Raw genomic sequence first — 16981 nt, forward strand, 5'->3', positions numbered from 1 at the left:
ATCATGTCTCGTTCTCTGGAAGCATTGGCCCGCTGGGCTCTTCCTCTCGGCATCTTGGCATCTGGTGCTCAAGCTAGCATGTACAATGGTATTGCTGCTTGCTGTTTTTCTCATTTTCTGCTTTATTCTTCAAACCTTCTTTCGATCATTTTGGTTTTTTGAGCCATGGCTCATGCACTAATTCAAGCCAACTCCACTGCGTTTGATCTACTGCCTTGTATTCGTACCATGTCTTTTTATCATTAAAATACAGCTTGATTCCTTGTTTAGATCTGCATATTAACCCCATTATTAGTTGAAGGCGGCCATAGAGCTGTTATTTTTGATCGTGTACGAGGTGTTATGCCAACTCCCATTGGTGAAGGTACTCATTTCCTTATTCCATGGCTGCAGCGAGCAATCATGTTTGAAGTTCGCACAAAACCACGAACCATCTCCACCACCACCGGATCAAAAGACATGCAAACTATTTCTCTGTCACTTCGAGTTTTACATCGTCCTGAATACTCTCGTTTGAATATCATATATCAAAACTTGGGAATGGATTATGACGAAAGAGTTTTACCTTCTATTGGAAACGAAGTTCTCAAGGCAATTGTTGCCCAGTTTGATGCTGGCGAGCTGATTACCCAGCGAGAAATTGTACAGTAACCGATTGCATGTTTTGTTTATGAATCTTGGATCATTTGCCCTCTAGTACTGCCAAGAAAAAGTTGTATTGGCTCAACATGGCTTTACTTTTACTCGACTATATATCTATACTTTTTCAATGGATTCGTATTAATTGTGCAATGGTTTAGGTGTCTGGCCGAATTCGTGACGAATTGTGCAAGCGTGCCAACGAGTTCAACATCATTCTTGAGGATGTTTCAATTGTAAGTAACTCCTAGTACTCCTACTTTTAAAAAACATGTGTCGGTGCTACTTAATGACAGCCTTTTCATGTATTCGTGTCAATACTTTGTCTGCATGCTAAATTCGTAGACACATTTGACTTTTGGAAAAGACTTTACTGATGCGGTTGAGCAAAAGGTGATTGGTAAGTAGATTGTTGATTGCTATGTTGAAAATAAAAATGCATTTAGATTTGCAAGCCAGCAGGAGGACCAAATTAAATTGCATGCATAAATATCTACTAACACGACTTGATGTTGAATAGCTCAACAGGAGGCAGAGCGTGCACGATTTGTGGTTGAAAAGGCAGAACAAGAGAAAATGGCTGGCATCATTCGTGCAGAAGGTGAATCGCATGCTGCTAAATTGGTGTCTGAAGCTTACAAAAAAAGTGGTCAGGCTCATTTGGAACTGCGACGTATCGAGGCTTCCAAGGAAATTGCTGCTACCCTCTCTAGTTCAAAAAATGTCACCTATCTGCCTTCCTCCAGGTCTGGCAACACCAACATGCTTCTTAAAATTGATTAAAAATGAAACTGCTACGATATTCATATGCACCGTGTATGTATGACATACAGAATGTTTACTGTAAAGCCTTGGTTATTGGCAATCTTTTATTTAAACCATGCACACGCAACTACCGCCAGTAGCTAGCTGAACATATTAAACTATATCACGTCACCGTTGGTTTGTTAAGCGTCTACACCTTGTTCTTTCTGAACCTTTCGCTCCATCGCCGCACGCATAAAGTCATGAATGGACGATGCTGCCAATGCGGAGAGTTCAAAACATGCATCAAACTATTTCAAAGTACAAGAATCGACACCACCGCAACCAAAACAGTCAATGGGTTGCCAAAATACCAAAAACGATTAGATTCAGTCAAATATGCAGTACAATCAGACTGTCACCAACTACACTTGCCTCGTCAGTCTCAAACAATCCTGTAGAATGCACTGCCAATACTTCTGAAAATGTCGCATCAGGAACCAAAATATGCATTGATTGTGCTTCCTAAATGTTGCCCATTCCATAAAAAAGTAAAATATACAATCAGATCAATATCATCTCCAAGTTTTAAAACCATTAAATTGAAACAGAATCCATCACAACCTATTCCTAGATTCAAGATATGCGCATAGATCGATCGTACACGAGGAAAACTAAACCAGCAATCATTCAGATATGCAAAAACTTACCGAGCACTCAAGAAGAACTGGATCCAATAACAAGACACCTTCTTTGCTAATCATGCAAGTGACAGCAGAGCATGTTTTGGACAAGGGAATGCCCGCGTCTATTAATGCCAAGACAGCTGCATTGATTGCAGTAGAAAGAATCGAACCATCGTCAAAGAGTACCTGTAGAGTAATTTGGATGGTTGTTCGAGGATGTAATGCAGATAATACAATGGCTTCCACCACCTGTCTTATGAAATGCTCGTATGTGCGTTCCTGGGTACCTAATCATTTAAACCATCATCGCATAATCAATATTATAATGTAAACAGCTCAACCATTTCATAATAGATTCTATTCAATTAAAAATTGAATTCAACCACATGTTGCTGTTACCAGATATGCCAGACACTGGACTAAACACAACTTGAATATGTGCATGATCCAACTTTTCATCTCGAGGTCTGGATGCTGTTGGGCCATACACAGAACAAAGCACACTGGATTTTCCTAGTAGAAACAACTCATATTTGTCAATTCACCGCTTTCGATATCTAGCTTATAAATTAAATAACAAATCATGAACAATAGTCAACTCGAATACCTAGAGTAAATCTTGCAGATCCATCAGCTCTGGATAGCATTCCAACAACACATCCCATTGTGCGTAGTTGTGTTACCGACCTTTTGTCCGGTCTTGAATGACCCATTAATGCGGTTGCAGATATGCCTTGGCTGTCGTCTATCATTATGCCGAATAAAACTAGATTGCAGCAATCAAAAAAACAAGCAGTTCAAAATTACAAATCGTATATCAAAATCAGTCTATACAGCCAGTAATGCATCAACAGACGGTTTTACAAGCAATGATAGGTATCGATACCAACCGTTCAATTAATGATTACAATGTAATATGTGCAAGTATTTTCTATATTTTGCATTTCAAGAAATCCAATCGACATGCACGTGATTTCTATATCTTCTAAACCCAAACAACATGGATCTGATAGTATAGGATTTGACCCATTCCTTGCATTAAACTGTTGTGTTGTGATAGATTTGGACACAATTCAACTGTTTTATAAACTGTTTTGAAACTATTTTTAAACTTTCTAATATGAGCTACGCGCCAATGACAACCACCGCATCAGGTTAGCAATCCAACCCACTTGGCGGCTTCAATACTCACCAGTCCATTTATCAGTAATCTATTATTAACAAAATATTATGTTTTCATTTTTAAATCAAATTGTTTGAATGGCTTTCAACAGGCGAGCAGGGTATGCAACATGAAGATATAGATAAAAATATAATTAAAGATTCTGAAAAGACTCTCGACTCTGCACTCGGAGTGTTGGATGAACACCAAATAGCACAGTCTACAACTATATCTGCATCTACTGCAACAGCTAAAAAAAATCTTAAACCTGCCAAACCAGCTAATACGAACCCTGTGGTAGCCTCGACCAAAAAACCTCCTACATCTGCTAAAAAAAGTACGTCTGCAGCTGGGAATGGAAAACTGAATGCACTTGTGAATGCAACTCGCAAAACAAAAAAAGGTTTGGTTCAACAAGTGACTCAAGGAGTAGCTGGCACAAACGTGCAAGCAAAAATGATTTCAGGTACGATTACTGAAATGGGCGGGGAAGACGATGCCAGTCTTGGTGACCAACCCATGCGAGATGAAAAGGGAAATATCATCAAACAGAGGGACGATCAGACTGGATTACTTCAAGAAGAAGACAGCGAGATGGGTGATTCTGACCTTGATATCGATGGTAATCTCTATTGCACATATTTAGTGGTGGGATAGTGTGTGGTCACGCAATAGCAATCTTCATCCACCATAAAATAATCATTGCAACCTTTTTGTAAATATAGAAATTATCCATCGTAAAGAAGTTCATGATTCATATACTTATTCATGTAAAATGTTGGGCATTGTTCCCGTGTCGTGTATTGTCAAGCGAGCAGGCCAGCAAGAAATATCAATGCCGCATCACGGACTTGGAGCTCGTGGTGCTCAAGCATTAGCACAAGTGCTGCAGGTAATTATAACCTACCACTGATTCAAACCTTTCAATCTGTTGCATTGCTAATTGGTCCTGTATCACGATTCATGCAAATGCATTCCATTGTTTGGTGTTACAGACTGATACGACACTGATTCGACTAGATCTCACCAATAACTTTATTGAAGGCGGTGGTGCATACATTGGGGAAAGCTTGAAATTAAATCGCACATTGACTTTTTTGAATCTTGGCGATAATCAAATGGGTAAAGTAAATATGCTATCGATACAACCAAAATAATTAAAGGATAGATTTTCATATACTTTAATTTAGGTTCAGCAAGCGGCAAAGCTATTGCAGGAATGATGGCTGAAAATACTACATTGAAAACAGTGATTTTACGAGGTATGTCATGTATGATTTGTTGGCTACTAAAAACATGCAGATATCCGATCCATTTTAAAATACTTGTCAAACACTAGGAAATAAATTTGGTGATAAAGAAGCTACACTGTTGGCAGAAGGGTTAAAACGAAACTCTACATTAGAAGGTAAATCCAATCATTTTATTTTGTGCAAATCTTGAATGCGTGGTTTAATTTTAGCTCACATGTAAAATGATATAGTGCTTGATATCAGTCACAATCAAATTGGTGATTTGGGTGGAATCGCTTTTGGATCTGCATTGGCAGTGAACGAAACCCTTCGTGATTTAAATGTAAGCTGGAATGAGCTACGCAGCAGAGGAACTACAGCAATGTTTAGTGGTGCAAAGGTGAGTTGATATGTATACTACCACAACATGATATTACAATTAAACCATCAATATAAATCAGTCTAAACTATCGAGATTACATTTGGTGTATATTCCCACATTGTTCATACGATTTAGGAAAGCAATTCATTGGTCGGGTTAAACATTCAGGTAATTTCTTTCTAATATGTACATTTAATACACGCAAATCATAATGAACAATGTGAACAGTACAACGGAATTGGAGAAAATGGAACAGCTGTAAGTCTGTTTTTGGCACGCAATACAAGTGTTACGCATTTGGATATTGGGTAAATAACTCCATATTTTAGATTGAATGCAAATTGAAACTACAATGCTGAGATATACATATAGATTTACTAGGTGCAGTGATGCATCCATGGCAATCATTTCAAAAGCACTCGAAACAAATCGCAAGTATATGTATTACTGGGCTTGATGAATGTATGCTGCTGCGCTTCAATCTCACGATAAAATAATCACACAATGTCTATAGATAATATAATCGAACTAAATGTTTCTGGAAATCCCATCTCTGATGCGACTGTGCAAGAACTAGTCAAGTCCATTCAGTCGAGTAAAATCAAAAAATTAATAATGAAGGTATACAAAATCTGAAGTGAAAAACTAAGACCTGGCTGTTTTTGTTTGAATAGCATGTATTGACGCTGTTGCGTTGCTGCGATATTAACCTAATCTCACTTCCATACCAGAACATACGTATCTCTAGTAAAACTCAAGCTAATGTTGATAGGATAAATGAGGAAAACTCCACATCGCTTATTATTGTTATTTGAATTTGCACTCATTGAAGAGCATACTCGCCCATTTCATTAACGGTAGCACCGTTGATAGAGTATTGTATCTTGAATCTCAGGCGAACCGATTCCTAAACATGACAATAAAACCAATTGATAAAAAATTAAACCTTGCTTCATACCTAAAAAATATACAGAGATTGACTGTTGCTTTACCATTGTTGGATTTGATATAGAAAAGGGTTGGGTAATTTGAGCTTGATTGAGTGGAGCCAATGTTGTCCCAGTCGGTTTATCCATAGTCAATGTCATGGACTAAAGGTTTATGTAAAGGTTAATCGTTGAAATCTTTAAAAGGTTGCGGTTTATCAAAATTAAATCACTTGCCTTTGGAACTGCAATTTGAAGACTAAGACCAGTAAACAAAACGGGAGTGACATTGATAAATACAGCTTTGGCATCCACAGTGCGTGGTCCATGTGATGAGCAAATAAGCAGTTTGATTTGCAATCCATTTTTATCATACATCATCACTAAATGCAAAACATGAGCTTTGATCTAGTATTTAAAGCAATTCAAGAGCTGTCATTGATACCTTCTTTTGTAGGACTGGCAAAAGTCGCATTTTGAGTTGATGTCGTATTAGACCTCTGTCCCATCTGAGATCCAAGGCCCATTGAAAAATCTGTAGGCATGGAAAGAAGATCTGTATTTTTTGACTGAAAACTAGAGAAAGTGCCCTGATATCCAAGTTGTGCAGGCTGCGTAGTAGAGATGCCACCTGCAGACATGGGTGCTCCTAAAAGCGGTTTCTAAAACCCAAAATACCGTTAATAACCGATAAAAACCAAGATACAGGTTATGCACTCACATTCATGGCATCTGTATTGCCAAATATCGAAAAAGGATCCAGACTGTTTGTCGTGTCTTGGAGGGATTTAGAAGCAGCAGCCCCTCCCTGTTGTATCTGCAATAAAGTAGCTCCACCATCATACTTTGAGGGAGGAAAAAATGGCGGATTTCCAAGCGATCGGGATTGTTGAAATGGAACTTCGGCTGACATTGAAGCAAAAGTTGGGAGCGCCTAGATTTCAATTATTGAATGCATTAAACATACTTGTTTTCAAAAAAAGCATACATCGACACTTACTCCTATTTGAAGATCAGAAATACCATCCATGATTCCTAATGAAATGAAAACAGTTAGTCATCTAAGCATTATACATGAAAAGGCATGATAAAATCAAGTAAATATCACACACCAGGACTAATAGACGATTGCTTTGAATTAGTGAGGTTGCTCATTGTTTGAGGTACTGCCATAAAATTGGAAGCTGGTGCTGCAGGGAAACTGAGATCATCAAAGTCAATCAGATTAATAGGACCGACAGAATCAGGTGCGTTGCTTGATTTTTCAGATGCCGCTCTAGATGAATACAAGGCAATAAGTTATACTGATACAACCAAATACATATTTCAAATGCAGACAAGACATACTGCTTTCGATCAAAATCATTATGCCGAATCGCCTTTCCACTTTTGACATCAGAATATTTTTGAAGAACAATATTGATCAGATCGTTTAGCTCCAACAGTCTAGCAAGTCGATCTTCGTCGTCGTTTAATTCAATAAAAGATTGTAGCTTGGTTTGAGCAGATTTGGCTGTTCCGTAAAGCTCCTGTATTCAAAATTCATCAATACAATTTGTCGGCAAGATCTTAATTCTATATATTTAAATATATAACAAACCTCAATGGTCGAGTCAGCAGCTAACGATTCTCCAGGACGACGCTGATTTAGCATGTCATTCAAAAGAATGATTCTAGACTCAATGCGCTCAATTTCCTGATTCACTTCCTTTTTATAGTCTGGCTTTTTACTGACATCCTAATTAGCACAAAACATTGATTAAATTCATTCTATCTAGCGACAAGCTTATCAGTTGTACCAGTCAACCCATACATATCCTGTCATGACTTTCATCAATTCATTTGCCTGAGCTAGTGCTGCAGGAGTTCCCTTTCTAATCAATTCCTCCAGTTTCTACAATATAAAAAGGTAAACATGGTGTCGATCCATTTAGATTCGACCCTCAAGTAAAAATACAGTACCACGCCATGTGCTTTGCGGTCCTCCTCTTCAAGCTCATCCTCAGTTTTGAGATTCTAATTAAAAGATAAACCAGAAAACCCCATCAGTCGCTTCCAAAGTTTTGATCCAAAGTCGTATACGAAAATCTGTTTCAAAAACCCCTACATTGTTACCATTAAATGACTTGACGGCATCCTCACGGAGTTCAGGAAATCGGTAGCCTAGTCCATAAACCCGACCATCAAAATGAGCTAAACTAGACATGTCAAAATAACATCAAGTCTGACAAAATCCACTCCATTACCTTTGTACATAAGAAGACGATACATGTCATTAATATGCTTAAAGTCTTCTTTATAGCGTGAGTTTACACACAATGTAGCGTTCCACAACTGCATAAGCTCCAAGATTCGATGCTGAGTAGCTGTGATATTCTAGAATTTCAAACGTTTTAGTGAGCACACGAGGCTTCAAAGATAGTGTTGAAGCATATTAGCTCACTGTAGGTTTTTCTGGAAACCGTCGAACAAGTTCATTGAGAAACTCCTTGGATCCAATGACAAGATGAAAAGGATAGCCGCAATTTTTAACACAGCTGTCCAAAAGCTAGAATAAACATTTGAATCCAGACAGTACGGAAAATGTTAAAACCAGTCCTATGGTCTATTTAGTATCGATATTCGTTTGCAATGCCCGACATACCATAAGGGAAAGATATGCAGCCGTGTTATTACCGCGATTGACATGCTTTAGGATCGCAAACGCACAGTCGCGAGGACTAGAGTTTATAAAAAGTTAGCCATGTCTTTAAAATCAAGAGGACCATTGCAAATCTGTAATAAAAGTGCAGATTTAACAGCAGCCATAATTTATTGAAATCTGACATATTCAATGGCATCATGATCCAAGTGAAAGGTAAAATGTATGTCCTTACTAAGTCTTTTGAGTCTTGTTTACCATATCGCATATCTCCAAGTTCAAAGAAAGGTTTGGCTGGCCAAAAGAAGGGTCGCAAGCTTGAGCTGTTTGCACCAAAACAAGGATCAAAAACGGATATTTTAAATACTCAAGACAATCATCAATGGCATTGGCTCAGTAGAATACAAGCGGTATAGTGTTATTATAGCAGGCTAAAGCCAGTACAGACTGGATTTGCTATAAAATCTAACCCTTGTTTATAAATCGAGCAAGCAGTCGAGTAATGTTTAATATGATTTCAAGCAGACAAACCTATCATTTCCTCCAACAAAGTGCCAGGCTGGTCCAAACCAACCTCGTATATCAGGTTGTTTAGTCCAGCAAAAACATTCCCGGCACTACTAGGAACCCCACTCATGAACAAGTTGTTTAGAGTGCCATGAAGATGAGCGTGTACAATCCAACAAGACTGCCAACTTGGTGAGCGTGAACGATCTTTGCTGGCTCAGTGCAGCCGGCTTTTGTGTGGTTTGCTTGCTTCAATGTTTTTGGGAGGTTTGGCTGCCGCCGTTGTTGGAAGGTACTTGCATGCCGCGTCGTTGAATGCATTATGTTCACCCATTGAACTTGGTACTGACTCTGACGATCCTTAGTGTTTGTATAGGCTCTGGCCAGACTCTCCAAAAGTATGCCTTGAATCGGATTGCTCAGCAGCACCTTCCAACACAAACAGCCACTATGCAGAAAAGACATGGAAATCCTATCTATGCAGGAACAACCGGATTCGAACGCTTTTCTGACAGATTATGGCTTATTGGAATTTCTTTATCCTATTTTGGTGAGCTAGGCAATTGGGCTGCTTTGTCATTGGCATCTGCAGCGGTAGTCACCCCACTTGGGATTGTATCTGTTCTCACAAACGTGTTTTTGGCTCAGTATTTTCTTGAAGAGCATATTACAAACCGACAGCGCAGGGGATACATGTTTGTTCTTGCCGGAGTCTTTGGTATTTTAATTGTAGCACCAAAAGGTGAATCGTCGCTAGGAAGCTCCATCTCGGAGATTCTTAGCTCGTGTGCTCGACCAGGGATGGTAAATAGCTTCACATTCCTCTTTATCGCAATAGTGCTGCTCATCTACCAGATCTTTGTAAATCAAGTGCACAAGATTACTCTGTATGTTGCCGTGTGCTCGCTATTTGGCACTCTTACAATCACTTCTGCAAAAATCCTATCACTGTTGATGCGTTTGCCACCAACCAAAACATTTGTATCCAAAGCTAATGAAACCATGTGGCTATCCAATACAAGTACAATGGATTTTGATACGACATTACCGCACACACCATTGCTTGGCTCAGAAAAAATACCCTTGGTTGGTCTACTGGAACAAAAAGACTTTGAAAAAACTTTGAAATCAAACTCTTTAGTCATAGCAACCGCTTACTTGGCTCTTACCCTGATCATTGTCATGTCAATTGGAGGACAAGAGTTTTTTAAACAGCAAGCTCTGGGACGATTTCCAGTTTCGCGTTTCCAGCCAATGCTGTATGCTGGCTTCAATGGCTGGTGAGTAGATAATTTTCCATGAATCCAACTAAAACTATGCTCACTAACATGCATATTCAGTGTTGTGTTGTCAAGCGTGTTGCTGTTTGGAGAAACCGAATCTGGATTGCAAACCTTTTTGTTTATAGTATCGTTTGGAATCTGCATGTCGGCAATTGTTATGGGAATATCCATTGTACAAAAGGATGACCAACTAATGGATTCAGCAGCCAGCGCAAAGAAAATATGATTGCACTAGAGTCTAGTTTTATTTTGGTACCTATTGCGGCCAATCATCCAATAGATGCACATCTAATCTGCTTGGTGTCTTGATTACCTGGCACACTGACACTTCAAACATGATGGAATGTGCAAATATCAACTAATTTCTACAAAACATATTTGGTTTATTTTCCAATCTCGTTTAATATATAAAATTGGATAGTTGCATACAATCATAACTGGTAAATCAGATTAGATAAATGCTCTCAATAGTCAGAAAACAAAACACGTGCTTTATGGTCTTTATTCGAAACCCATTTTTCAACATTTCCAGTCAGCAGCAACTCCAAATCCCTCGGTGTTATGATTGGGATCTTAAACTCATGGAGAGCTATTAGAACCAACAATGCTGCCATTAGTATTGGTAAATCCAGCCAGCTCAGCTATATATCCGCTTTGCAGCTTTGCCGGGTTAACTGTGCATCATCACTGCATTCAATCCATCATTGGTCATTTTCTTCTGTTCCTCGCTTGATCTTTGCACCAACCAAAATGGTTCATCGAAAAATGTCCAGTCAAACCGGAACATCTCAGCGTAACTCGTCGGCTAGAGGACAAACACTCATGTCTGAGCAATTTGACTTTGTTGATACTGTCGAGGAATCTATAAGCGATCTTCCACCTCCACCTCCTGGAGTTTCTGTTGAATTTCACAGTGAGCATCACAATCTAGCTGAACGCATGCATCACAATGATCATCTTACCGAAGGTCTTGTCGCTCTTGCTAAATGCGTTCAAACCCAGCAAGATGCTGATATTTTTGCAACATCTATGCGCACATGGAGACTTGCTCGTCATGCTATATCTCTTTCTGACGGTGGTGATATTATTCGTGCTATGGATTTAGCAGGAGCAAACAACACACTTCTTCGAATGCTTTGCGATCGTCGTATATACCGACTTGGTCCATCTGAACAAGACATGATCAAGCTAATGAATAATTTCCGAACTGCTTCCCTTGCACCGACAGCTCTAGAGAATGAACAAACACATCTTGATCAGCTCGACTCGCTTTACAAGTCGTTTGCTGTAGTGCTCTATCACGAAATGCATCCCACTTTGGAACACCATTCTATTTTAATCACGGCAGGTGCTTATGGAAATACTGCCGAGGGTCTTCGTCGATCTACTCTTACTTTTGGAGATGTGATTTCACTTGGCTGGGTACCTGATGAGTCGGCTGTTTTTTCACTCGTTCATGCCAACATTCAGCAAGGAAATGCTCAAGCTGCCTTGTCGATCCTGCACTCACATCAACGTATTAACAAATCGCTGGCTGACATTTTTAAAATTCGTGCATATTTGAGTCTGCAAGATGCAGCGGGCATGACTGCTGTATTGGAACAATTGGAAAAAACACCATTGTCCAAAGCAGATGTTGCTCAATGTGGACAAAAGAGCGATCTGTTTGGATCTGAATACTGGTTGCCTGTTCATGAAACCTTTACACAAGTGTCTGCATATATAAATTCAATCACTCCCGAGACTTTAGAGTCTCAGCAACTTAGAGAGATTTTTGACAAGGTCGCTTCTGCTTACAGCTAGCGACAAAAAGCATGATAACGGAGAAAAGATCAAAGAAAATGAACCTTTTGTATTTATCTTGCAGACTGTCTAGTTGGATTTGAACTAGATAATAGCCAAGTATTCGCTGCGCTTTCTTGCTGGAAACAATATTTTCGATTCTTCAATAAACACAACGTCCATCATATGATGCATACAATTAAACTATAGTTGTTGCTTTCTCTTCATTTGGTATAATGCATTGTACAATCATCAGATTGATCCCTCACAGATGCACTTGCGTTGTAGTTTAGCAAATATTGCACGTTTCGGAGTGCGACTGTTGTCTCCATGTCAATTACCAAAAAAACCAATCAACTAAAAAGCTTACAAAATAGCATGTCCAGTAAATTGACTCCAGTCATGTCATGAGGCTGGGTGTTTATTACACATTGTCATTCCTATCAAATGTCACGTAATAGTATGTAGATCTATATTTGCAAACATAGCAAGTGTTTATAATAAAGTCGAGTATATAGTTTTGTTTAAAGTTCATTTAAAGCAAGATATTGGCACTATTGATTTCTTATTTAGTACTCCAAGATAGGTGCGCCAGTCTCTTCAATACGAGGAATGGTGCACCGCAAATCAAATGCTTTGCTAACAACAATCTTGAATATCTTTTGGACATTGATCGAATGGGAAGTTGAGCAGAAAATAAGCGGAGCACGCATGGCCTTGGCAAACCTTCTTGCTTGCTTGGTGATTTCTTCCTGTTCCTCATATGGAGACGCTGCAAAATAGTCGTATTTTGTTCCAATCAAAAATGGGATTGCCGTCTGGACAATTAAAATGTACGATTGTAGCGTATCGCATATAAATCAAACATGTAATATTAGATGATACGAGTCTTGTTGGGTCAAATAGCGAGCAGATACAATACATCATGTGATGCCAACTACCTTGTTGAATCCTCTTGCTTGGCGATACCACTCCTTGACACTGTTTAGTGTCGACTTGCGAGACAGATCAAACATAAACAATATTGCTATTGCATCATTACAGACTAATGGCAGCATATTGATAAATTCCCGTTGACCTATACCCACCAGACATTACGGTTAGTATTGATAGAAACTTGGCAACCTAATGAAATGGGTAAATCATACAAAGCCACACCTCCTAGATCCCAGATACTAAACGTAATTTCAGTGCTTCGAATAGCAATGGTCTTTTCCATGAAATTTACTCCTACATTATTGTTAGAAAAGGTATCTAGATATAGTATCTTACAATGCCAGATTCAAGTCAAGTCCCAGATCCACATATGTGGCTGATTAATCATTATAGACAGTCAAATCCATATTTCAACTGTCTTTTGCAGTGATAAAGTACTCAATAAAAACAATAAGATGTACAGGAAACAACTTGTACCTAGGGTTTGAATATAATCCTCGTCAAAGGAACCTTCGACATATTTGACCATAAGGCTTGTTTTTCCAATCTGACTGTCGCCCATCATTCCAACTTTAATAACAACACTGTTTTAATATACGACCAAGGCCGAATGTAAAGTAGTAAATAAGCCAGGGGTATTGCATTCATTAGCTTCAACTCTAGACTGTTTCTGATTCAAGGCTTTATCAAGGACGCGAACCAATACAGCCAACTCACTTGTTTTTCCGTGGAGCTATAGTCAGATTACCTGGGATTTGCTGCTGATATTGTTGTTGTTGTGACTGTTGTTCATTATGTGTCTGACTAGATGATGTTTCTGGGGTTCCATTCATGGTTCTTGTAAGATGGTGTTTGCTTTGACAAGCCAAAGCCCAATTTAGTTTTAAAAAGCGGACACTCAATTGACATACCCTCAGGAAAACACAATGGTTTGGGTTAGCTAAATCTGACACCAAGATCCAGCACCAAGTTGTTTTGATAGGCTGCATCAATGATGGTTCTATAATTTATAATAACGTTGAGGTGTCATCAATACTCAAACTATGCAAAACTGTGTTGAATAGACTGGACATTACAAGTGCGTAGTGCGTGCATGAGTATGAAAGCTTATTGAACGGGTTGATGCAGTGTGTAGGTAATACAAAAGTGTATACATATCACGTGACAATATTTAGTATCACGTGTAACATGGTTGAACGGTCTTTGAGTAGTGCGAAACCATCAGCGACTTTGGCTTTCCAGCACATACAATATGGTTTGTTTCCATTGCCTGTAGCATGCCATCCATCCATCTACTCATGCATGCATCACTCATCAGAACATCCAGTTTGACTCTGCCACAATCCAGTCTTGTCTCACCAGTCTATCCATTCCAAGTCTAGTCATGTATTACTAGAACAACCATAAAATCTATCCGAGTGCCATCAATCAACCCAAATGTCATGATCTGATGTCAAGACTTGGAATGGAATGCAACTTGACATGACTGATGAGATCAGTCTGGATTTCAAGTGGTGCTATCAGCAAGTTGGCTGGATGTGCTGCTTGATTGTCAGCTCTGTAGCAGGGTTCTAACAGCCGTTTTTCTCAACTATCCATTATCAATAGGGTAAAGTTCACGGTTCTCTCGCACGTGCCGGTAAGGTCAAGGGTCAGACTCCCAAGGTTGAGAAAGCAGAAGGCAAAAAGAAGAAGGTTACTGGTAAGTTGTCACTAGAGTAATGATGACTTTTGATTCAGTATTCTGACTTGTGATTGTTTAGGCCGCGCAAAGAAGCGTCTCCAGTACAATCGTCGTTTCGTCAATGCCGTTGCTTCTTTCGGCAAGCGCAAGGTAAGAGTGGATCTATGTTGGACTTTGAGTTTTGTAAACCTATAATTTGGTTGGTTTGTGATATTCATTATTATCGTGTATGTAGATGAACCCATCGCCCAACCAGAAATAAGCCAATCGCTTCACATGTCGTCCGTTGTTGAAACTGCTCTGAATGTCTGGATTGCTGGACTGGATTTGCGTTGCTCCTACGTCTACCTTGTTTGGTCCTATTTTACTTCTACGGTTCTCAAATGAAACAGATATTTTTGACGTACTTTTAGTCTCTTTTTGATGTAAAGTATTTAATTTGATCCTAGCATACACTGATGTAGAATTGAGTAGTGTTGATACCAAGATGCTGGACTGGGTTACTTGATACAAAGATGTACCGAGTCGTACTTTATTTAAAACATTGTTGCCCAAAACTTTACGGAAAACAATTGACGCATTACTTTCCAGTGTTGAAGAGCAGAATCTGCTTGAAGTGTAGCAAGTGGATTATATCGATCGGTGATTGCCTTGAGATCATCCTTTTTGTTGACCATGGTATCTGGAAGTCTCAACTGCTTAAACCTGGCGAGCATCTGAGCATAAATGCCACCTACCTGCATATCTTGTGCAGTTGCTTCGCTGAATTCAATCGGAGTTTGAGATGCAAACAACACCATATTGTACATGGCATCCGACACCTCCATAGCTTCGCGACTTTCAACATAACCTTGAATATGAGGAAATACAGCGAGCAATGTTGCAAGGACTGCTTGTGTAGCATTTCCTTGAATACTTCCGACATAATTCTATGTTTAGTGTATACATGAACTCTATGTTATCAATACACGAAACAAGGAGAAACAAGTAGTGCACGATGCAACAGCACGACCTACCAAAGCCATGATTCCATTGGGTTTGAGAATACGCTTGATGGCAGTGACGGCTTCGATGGTGAATAAATTACCAGGAACGACACCGCCAGTAAACACATCATGCAATACATAGTCGTATGATGCAGGAGTAGCAACGTGATCAATAAAGTGACGACCGTCACCAATATGTGCCAAGCAAGATGTAGAGAGATTGAAATACGATTTGGCATAATCGTACACTACAGGATCCAACTCGACAATATCTACAGCAATTCCAGCACGCAAAAGAGTGGATACTGTTACACCAATACCGAGTCCTAACTGTAATGCAGTGGTAGCACTGTTGTTGTCTACATTAGATCTCTTGATAAAGCGAACAAAGTCGAGCATGTAAAATGAACCAAAAATAGAATCGCTGTTGTGTTCAAGAAATATTCCACCAAGAATTGAATGATCGCAACGCAAGAGTCGTATTGGACCGTATTCTGTTGGGGCTTCCACGACGGCAATATATCCAGTATTAGATTCCTGATGTGCCAATACGCGATAATCTGGTAAAAAAGACTACTAGAATAAGTGACGATTAGACAAATAGACGAGTTGAGCATGCACTTACTGATGTGATGGGTAGTCTCGAATCAGCGCATTGTTGAATTGTATTGGAGTAATGATTGACATACAAGCCCATGACAAGCGAGCTTAACATCAAAATCCAAGCAACTTTTCCCTTTTTCCAGATATGAGTGACTGACACGGATTGGGTTGATCCAGTAAGCGCAGCAGTGGAAATAACGAATACTGACATGGCAGCAATGGATAGACTGTGACATGTATTTAAATGGAAAATACGAAGAATCCAATCAGCGATCAAAGACTTGAAACCAATTGAAATAACCATGAACACAGTATACATGAGGATACCGAATCTACTTAAAATCCATAGAATTACAAGAATGTTGGAAAGAATGCACGGAATAGCAGAGATTAGAGAACTCCAATGAGGACCCAAATCGCTTGTTTGAATGGCAGTAACTCTTGCAAAAAAAGGAATAAATAGGATGATGGCAGGAACAAAAGCAATAAGATTGATGGTGCAGTCAGTAGTGGATAAACGACGCAATGGTATCAGTATATGGAGTAAAATGCATGCCAAGCCCAATGTGGTGATTGCAAGAGGAACACTTTGAGTTGTTAAATAATAGCCGTAATAAGGAGCAAGAATTTTAAGAGTAGAAGAATTGACGATTGAGATGGACAAGGCACAAGCAACAACGATGATTCCTGACAAGATTCTCGACATGATTTCAGACAAGATTTATATTCAAAAATCAATTCTAATAAATTGTATTCGAGAATCTTTCACCAGAAATCAAAAACTGTTT

At 39.1% G+C, this 16981-nt stretch overlaps 9 protein-coding genes across 9 annotated transcripts; 5 read left to right on the forward strand and 4 right to left on the reverse strand.

Moving 5' to 3' along the window:
- Positions 1-3: 3 nt before the first annotated feature.
- Positions 4-1450, forward strand: BATDEDRAFT_87357 (prohibitin subunit PHB1; the record flags this gene model as incomplete). The annotated part of the gene is made up of 5 exons (XM_006678028.1): positions 4-88; positions 296-642; positions 801-875; positions 985-1039; positions 1160-1450. The coding sequence occupies 5 exons, from the start codon at positions 4-6 to the stop codon at positions 1420-1422; spliced, it is 825 nt and encodes a 274-aa protein (XP_006678091.1). The 3' UTR covers positions 1423-1450.
- Positions 1451-1776: 326 nt separating this feature from the next.
- BATDEDRAFT_23824 (exosome non-catalytic core subunit RRP46) lies at positions 1777-2821 on the reverse strand (the record flags this gene model as incomplete). The annotated part of the gene is made up of 4 exons (XM_006677785.1): positions 1777-1908; positions 2094-2356; positions 2469-2582; positions 2677-2821. The coding sequence occupies 4 exons, from the start codon at positions 2819-2821 to the stop codon at positions 1777-1779; spliced, it is 654 nt and encodes a 217-aa protein (XP_006677848.1).
- Positions 2822-3189: 368 nt separating this feature from the next.
- BATDEDRAFT_23825 (uncharacterized protein) lies at positions 3190-5157 on the forward strand (the record flags this gene model as incomplete). The annotated part of the gene is made up of 9 exons (XM_006677786.1): positions 3190-3223; positions 3344-3853; positions 3957-4123; positions 4227-4353; positions 4422-4493; positions 4571-4639; positions 4715-4863; positions 4981-5013; positions 5074-5157. The coding sequence occupies 9 exons, from the start codon at positions 3190-3192 to the stop codon at positions 5155-5157; spliced, it is 1245 nt and encodes a 414-aa protein (XP_006677849.1).
- A 356-nt stretch (positions 5158-5513) lies between these two features.
- On the reverse strand, positions 5514-9056 carry BATDEDRAFT_34725 (uncharacterized protein). The gene is made up of 17 exons (XM_006677926.1): positions 8944-9056; positions 8648-8735; positions 8416-8491; positions 8215-8319; positions 8018-8147; positions 7879-7934; positions 7734-7787; positions 7585-7665; positions 7372-7509; positions 7119-7300; positions 6884-7047; positions 6772-6806; positions 6493-6705; positions 6217-6433; positions 6009-6154; positions 5838-5936; positions 5514-5752 (listed from the first exon to the last, which is right to left on the reverse strand). The coding sequence occupies exons 1-17, from the start codon at positions 9047-9049 to the stop codon at positions 5669-5671; spliced, it is 1974 nt and encodes a 657-aa protein (XP_006677989.1). The 5' UTR covers positions 9050-9056; the 3' UTR covers positions 5514-5668.
- A 129-nt stretch (positions 9057-9185) lies between these two features.
- On the forward strand, positions 9186-10571 carry BATDEDRAFT_34726 (uncharacterized protein). The gene is made up of 3 exons (XM_006677927.1): positions 9186-9211; positions 9285-10199; positions 10260-10571. The coding sequence occupies exons 2-3, from the start codon at positions 9370-9372 to the stop codon at positions 10426-10428; spliced, it is 999 nt and encodes a 332-aa protein (XP_006677990.1). The 5' UTR covers positions 9186-9211; positions 9285-9369; the 3' UTR covers positions 10429-10571.
- Positions 10572-10763: 192 nt separating this feature from the next.
- Positions 10764-12188, forward strand: BATDEDRAFT_87360 (uncharacterized protein; the record flags this gene model as incomplete). Its single annotated transcript, XM_006678029.1, has 1 exon — positions 10764-12188. The coding sequence occupies one exon, from the start codon at positions 10764-10766 to the stop codon at positions 12003-12005; it is 1242 nt and encodes a 413-aa protein (XP_006678092.1). The 3' UTR covers positions 12006-12188.
- A 305-nt stretch (positions 12189-12493) lies between these two features.
- On the reverse strand, positions 12494-13761 carry BATDEDRAFT_87361 (Ras family GTPase TEM1). Its single transcript, XM_006678134.1, has 5 exons — positions 13638-13761; positions 13398-13504; positions 13143-13214; positions 12926-13062; positions 12494-12802 (listed from the first exon to the last, which is right to left on the reverse strand). The coding sequence occupies exons 1-5, from the start codon at positions 13751-13753 to the stop codon at positions 12554-12556; spliced, it is 681 nt and encodes a 226-aa protein (XP_006678197.1). The 5' UTR covers positions 13754-13761; the 3' UTR covers positions 12494-12553.
- A 641-nt stretch (positions 13762-14402) lies between these two features.
- On the forward strand, positions 14403-15009 carry BATDEDRAFT_87362 (uncharacterized protein; the record flags this gene model as incomplete). Its single annotated transcript, XM_006678030.1, has 4 exons — positions 14403-14447; positions 14529-14622; positions 14684-14754; positions 14840-15009. 4 exons carry the CDS (start codon positions 14403-14405, stop codon positions 14864-14866), a joined length of 237 nt encoding a protein of 78 aa, XP_006678093.1. The 3' UTR covers positions 14867-15009.
- A 131-nt stretch (positions 15010-15140) lies between these two features.
- Positions 15141-16899, reverse strand: BATDEDRAFT_23830 (uncharacterized protein; the record flags this gene model as incomplete). Its single annotated transcript, XM_006677787.1, has 3 exons — positions 15141-15533; positions 15621-16163; positions 16216-16899. 3 exons carry the CDS (start codon positions 16897-16899, stop codon positions 15141-15143), a joined length of 1620 nt encoding a protein of 539 aa, XP_006677850.1.
- Between the last annotated feature and the right edge of the window lie 82 nt (positions 16900-16981).

This window comes from Batrachochytrium dendrobatidis (genome assembly GCF_000203795.2).
Source record: "Batrachochytrium dendrobatidis JAM81 unplaced genomic scaffold BATDEscaffold_4, whole genome shotgun sequence".
In the NCBI taxonomy this organism is placed as follows: domain Eukaryota; kingdom Fungi; phylum Chytridiomycota; class Chytridiomycetes; order Rhizophydiales; genus Batrachochytrium; species Batrachochytrium dendrobatidis.

What these genes read in the sequence shown, in the direction of transcription:
- BATDEDRAFT_34725 (XM_006677926.1), bottom strand. Translation starts at nt 9,049, where the DNA reads ATGAGTGGGGTTCCTAGTAGTGCCGGGAATGTTTTTGCTGGACTAAAC. An exon ending in CTGCATATCTTTCCCTTATG is followed by an intron (nt 8,320 to 8,415) that starts GTATGTCGGGCA and finishes TGTTTATTCTAG; the next exon opens with CTTTTGGACAGCTGTGTTAA. An exon ending in TGAAAGTCATGACAGGATAT is followed by an intron (nt 7,510 to 7,584) that starts GTATGGGTTGAC and finishes TGTGCTAATTAG; the next exon opens with GATGTCAGTAAAAAGCCAGA.
- BATDEDRAFT_34726 (XM_006677927.1), top strand. Translation starts at nt 9,370, where the DNA reads ATGCAGAAAAGACATGGAAATCCTATCTATGCAGGAACAACCGGATTC. An exon ending in TATGCTGGCTTCAATGGCTG is followed by an intron (nt 10,200 to 10,259) that starts GTGAGTAGATAA and finishes ATGCATATTCAG; the next exon opens with TGTTGTGTTGTCAAGCGTGT.
- BATDEDRAFT_87361 (XM_006678134.1), bottom strand. Translation starts at nt 13,753, where the DNA reads ATGAATGGAACCCCAGAAACATCATCTAGTCAGACACATAATGAACAA. An exon ending in ATAGCTCCACGGAAAAACAA is followed by an intron (nt 13,505 to 13,637) that starts GTGAGTTGGCTG and finishes ATATTAAAACAG; the next exon opens with TGTTGTTATTAAAGTTGGAA. An exon ending in TAGTATCTGGGATCTAGGAG is followed by an intron (nt 13,063 to 13,142) that starts GTGTGGCTTTGT and finishes TGGTGGGTATAG; the next exon opens with GTCAACGGGAATTTATCAAT.